At 39.6% G+C, this 5,243-nt stretch overlaps 1 protein-coding gene across 1 annotated transcript; it reads left to right on the plus strand.

Moving 5' to 3' along the window:
- Positions 1-259: 259 nt before the first annotated feature.
- Positions 260-4,321, plus strand: LOC128998856 (uncharacterized protein K02A2.6-like). Its single transcript, XM_054425213.1, has 2 exons — positions 260-2,788; positions 2,891-4,321. The coding sequence occupies exons 1-2, from the start codon at positions 260-262 to the stop codon at positions 4,319-4,321; spliced, it is 3,960 nt and encodes a 1,319-aa protein (XP_054281188.1).
- The last annotated feature ends 922 nt before the right edge of the window (positions 4,322-5,243 follow it).

Consider the following 5,243-nt stretch of genomic DNA (forward strand, 5'->3'; position numbering starts at 1 on the left):
CAAAGAATCTATGAGCCTTAAATATTAGAGCTTGATTACACTTTGTGCGATCCAATAATGAATATGATATTGTTGTATTAAGTCTGTTCTTTTATCATGTGTTTAAATATGTTTGTTGTCAGATGTTTTTGTAAACATTAGTTTAGTTTGAAAATAGAGTTTGTTCAAGCAAGATGTGTGAATAATATTCTTGTATAAGAAATAGAACATGGTGGCAGCTTAGTGGATTTTTTATCGAACAAAGTCTAAAACCAGCATGATGTCAAGTAAGGGCAGAAAAAAACGAAATACTCGTAGGCAAAGGTATGAGGACAATGAGGAGGATGCCCAAAGTGAATTCAACTACATGTCAGAAAGGGATTCTAGAAAGACTGAAGGTGAGTCACTAGGTTTTGCATTGGGACAGACAAACCGAGAAAATAATGCAGTAATGTGTACTCCTACTCCTATGATAAATCTGACGTTACCAACTCCAGATACCTTCTCTTTTACTCCGAATGAGTGGCATTCCTGGAGGAATCGCTTTCAAAGGTACAGACGGGGGTGCGGTCTAGATAGCACTTACGACGCTCGGCAAATCGATGTACTTTTGTTTACAATGGGTAGTAGGAGTGAAGATATTTTCGATTCGTTTTCACCAAAACCGAATACTTATGACGAGGCTCTTCGGGCCTTTGATGCATACTTTGTGCCAAGACGAAATATCATTTATGAGAGAACAAAATTTCTGAGACACAAGCAAGGGAGTGATCCATCTGAAAAATTCATAACAGATTTGCATGGTCTTGCAAAAACGTGTGCATGGGGTGAACTGAACGATGAGATGGTGCTTCTGGTCCTCATTATTGGTATGAAAGATGAGGCTCTAAGTGATAGACTCCAGCTGGACTCTCAATTGACTCTGGAGAAGGCGATTAATACCTTGCGCCAACACGAGGAGCTAGAACGCCAAAAACGTGAGCTCGCCAATACTAATGTTTTTATGGTGAATCAAACGTCAATACAAGTCGGTAAAACAAGTCTGTCTGAAAGAGCTGGTGAACAGAAATTCACCGAGGATGCTATGAGAAAAAAGTGCAGGAAATGTGGTTATAACTGGCACGGATCACTGGCCGAATGCCCTGCTAGGAAAGCCAAATGTGACAAATGTTCCGAGATTGGACATTTTTTTCGATGTTGTCCCTCCCGCGAAAAGTGGATGAGAAAAAACAAAAACGTTGTTAAGGAAATCGAACAGCAAGATTCAGACAGTGGTTATCAACAGGTTCCTGAGATTTTCATAGGGAATATAGACAGCAGTGACAAAGCCTGGGTCCAGGAGGTAAAAGCAAGCTGTGGAAACCAAGATTTAGGTCTTATAAAATTTAAACTTGACACAGCAGCTGATGTAACCATGATTCCAGTAGGAGATCTTGGTGATTTTATTAAGACTCTGCCTCTAGGAAAGTGCAAATCCCCTGTGTTTAGCGCAAAGAAGAAAGAACGAATCAATATTTTGGGAACTTTAAGGCTAAAGCTTGAACATAAGGGTGTATCAGTTTATGATCTTGCGTATATTTCTGAGGAGATCACTGTTCCACTTCTTAGCAGAGGTTCCTGTGAAGAGCTGAACCTGGTGAGGAGAATTTTTTCTGTAGATTCACATGATATTGACTGGGCTACTAAGTATCCTAATTTATTTCAAGGGCTGGGAAATATGAAAGGAGAGTACAAGATTGAAATGAAGGAGAATGCAGTTCCTTACGCTATATCCACCCCCAGGGTTGTACCAATACCTTTAAAAACCAAGGTGAAAGAGCAGTTAGACGATATGCTTGAGAAAGGAGTGATTGTTCCAGTTGAACACGCGACTGATTGGTGCGCACCAATGGTAGTTTGCGCAAAAAAGGGAGGTGGGGTTAGGATCTGCGTAGACCTATCCAAACTCAACAACAGTGTGAAACGTCGGTTTTATCCTATCCCAAAGATCGAACTTTCATTGGCCGAGATCGCGGGAGCCAAGTACTTCAGCAAGATCGATGCGAATTCCGGGTTCTGGCAACTGAACCTTGCAGAGGAGTCACAAGATTACACAACATTTATCACCCCTTTTGGGAGGTATAAATTCCGTAAGTTACCTTTTGGAATTACGTCCGCTCCTGAAGAGTTTCAGCGCCGCATGTCAAAAGCTTTAGAAGGGGCAAAGAACTGTTTAGTGCACATTGACGACTGTCTGATATGGGGAAGAACGAAAGAAGAACACGACGAGTGTCTTAGGGCCGTTCTAGAGAGAGTGCAAGCTAATGGAATCACCTTGAATAAGCAGAAGTCGGAGTTCTGCAAGAAGACTGTGACATTTCTGGGGTTTGTGCTGTCTAAGGACGGAATCAAGCCTGATCCAAGCAAGGTACAAGCGATTGTGGACTTACCAGCTCCAAGAAACGCTAATGAAGTACAAAGATTCATGGGCATGATCACTTTTCTGGCAAAATTTATTCCGAACCGCAGTGAGATTTTGGAGCCAATTACGAGCTTGTTAAAGACTAAAAACGATTTCCTTTGGGGACCAGCTCAAGAAAACGCTTTTGTCACAGTAAAACAGATTTTATCATCAGAGCCATGTTTGACTGTTTACGATCCGCAAAAACCCTCGATTCTTTCTTGCGATGCTTCAAAAAAAGGTCTTGGAGCGGTTTTACTTCAAGTTGAAGGAGAAAACAAGAAACCTGTGGCATATATATCTCGGACTCTAACGCCTGCTGAAGAAAACTATAGTAACATTGAGAGAGAAGCGCTTGCGTGCACATGGGCAAGTGACCGTTTGAAATGTTTCCTGATGGGTAAAATGTACACAATTGAGACCGACCACAAACCGCTTGTCTCAATTTTCAAAACACAAAATTTGGACGAGCTCTCACCGAGGCTACAGCGGTTCCGAATGCGTATGATGAGATACGATTATCGCATGACCTGGACCCCAGGAAAAGACCTTGCCATAGCAGATCTACTATCAAGAAGTCCTATTCCGGCTGACGAAGATGGCGAATTGACCGAAGAAGTGGAAGCCTTCGTCCACGAAATCAGTCTGATTAGTATAAACACTACAGATGAAAATGTGACAAAGGTACTTCACTCACAAATGAGAGATCCAATCTGTGCACAACTTAAGTTACAAATTTTAGACGAATGGCCTGTAAAATCAAGTTTACCTAATGAGATTCAAGAGTACTTTAATGTGAAAGACGAGTTAAGTTGTATTGATGGGCTATTGCTTCGAGGAACTCGGATGATAATACCTCAAGAACTACGAGCGGAAATGCTCGAGAGGCTTCACAGTGGACACTTGGGAATCACAAAAACAAGGAAACGTGCTTTGGGAACCATGTGGTGGCCTGGAATTTCTCAAGAAATAGAAAGGAAAATCAAATCGTGTCCAGTGTGTATTCAGAACTCAACTAATCACAGTGAACCATTGATTCCGAGAACTGTCCCGGATTACCCGTGGCAAAATGTGTCTGTTGACTTGTTCAAACACGAAGACAAGTGGTATATGGTTATCGTGGATCACTACTCAAGATACTTTGAAGTCGAGGAAATGCATCGAATGAGGGCTTCAGATGTGATTCGGGTTTGCAAAACCACATTTTCACGTTTTGGAATTCCTCAACGTGTTTATTCAGATAGTGGGACACAATTTCACCATATTGACTCAAGTGAATTTAAATTGTTTGCAAAGGAGTGGGGGTTCTCCACATTCAGAAGTAGTCCCCACCACCATCAGGGAAATGGGGCAGCTGAAGCAGCTGTGAAAGTAGCAAAAGGGCTAATGAAGAAAAACAAGGATAAATTTGAACTTGCCCTACTTTCTTACCGGACCTCACCTCTTGAAACCGGCTTTTCCCCATCTGAACTTATGTTTGGAAGGAAATTAAGAGACAATCTTCCATCTACTTTGGTTGGAAATCCTGTGGAAAATAAGAATTTTCTTGAGAGGGAGAATAAGTACCAGAATAAGTACAAAATACAATTTGATAAACGACATGGAGCGAGTGGTTTAAGTGAATTAGAAGTTGGAAGCATGGTATGGATCACAGATCTACGTCGACACGGTAAGGTAGTCAGGAAATTGAACGAACCACGTTCCTACCTTGTGGAAACTGACAAGAGAACTATTCGCCGAAACAGGAAGTTCTTAGTTCCTGCACCGTACTACGGAGGAGATGGAATTCTTTCAAACTGTTCATCCATGGTCCTTAATCGTCCATGCAACTCACGTGATCGTCCAGGAGCTGGCACAGTAACCCGTTACGGAAGGTCCATTAAGAAACCGAGGCGGTACTGAGGTTCATAAAGATGTGGACATCTTGAAGCGGGATGTTGTATTAAGTCTGTTCTTTTATCATGTGTTTAAATATGTTTGTTGTCAGATGTTTTTGTAAACATTAGTTTAGTTTGAAAATAGAGTTTGTTCAAGCAAGATGTGTGAATAATATTCTTGTATAAGAAATAGAACAGATATAATTTAATATAACCTGTCTTAGTTGTCAAAATGTGTGTCTTTTATTGAAAGAAGTAATTAAAATCCTAAGTTATATTAATGATCTTAAACAATTAATGAATAGGCTAATTTTGCGAGATTTGTTTTAAACTCTTACAGATCCTGTTTTTCTAATTTTATACGTGTGTAAATGGTAGATTCTAAAAGCACATCCTAACTGTAGACTTATGTGAAAATACGACATGTTATCAAATAGTTTTCCCTAAATAAAGCGTTATTTGTATTACTGGCAAAACGGCTATTTTTATAGCGAGTTTAACACTGTTTACGCAAATTTCTCCACTGTTTTTCTTTGCCGCGCTCCAGATTTTAAATCCAAAATATAAAGAGTAAACAAAATGGGTAAACAACGTTGTGTACGATTGAAAATAGTTGGTAAAACTGGCTGTAAATATATCAGCTGTTGTACTGTTTATTGTTGCTGGATGTATTTTTGTTGGCTCCACGTGTAATACTTGACTGTTGTCGTAACCTATATCTCGTTTAGTAATTTGTGAAATTATTTATTTTTTAGTAAAATCGATTCTTAAGTTTTGGATAGTGCAATTCGTTTCTATGTAAGTACACATATGTATATTCTATGCCATAACATGAGTATTGATTTTGACAAACAATATACATATGCATTTTTCATATTCAAAACAAATTAAGCATCATCAAGTAATACTTTGTCCCATGGTACTTTGTTTGATTAATAGTCTAGAAG

Source organism: Macrosteles quadrilineatus, unplaced genomic scaffold (assembly GCF_028750875.1).
Source record: "Macrosteles quadrilineatus isolate MER2022 unplaced genomic scaffold, UCM_ALF_1.0 Scaffold_7__1_contigs__length_78375512, whole genome shotgun sequence".
Lineage (NCBI taxonomy): Eukaryota > Metazoa > Arthropoda > Insecta > Hemiptera > Cicadellidae > Macrosteles > Macrosteles quadrilineatus.

Coding starts and splice junctions, on each gene's coding strand:
- LOC128998856 (XM_054425213.1), top strand. CDS start 260: ATGTCAAGTAAGGGCAGAAAAAAACGAAATACTCGTAGGCAAAGGTAT. Junction 2,789..2,890: donor AAGCGCTTGCGTGCACATGG/GCAAGTGACCGT, acceptor AATTTGGACGAG/CTCTCACCGAGGCTACAGCG.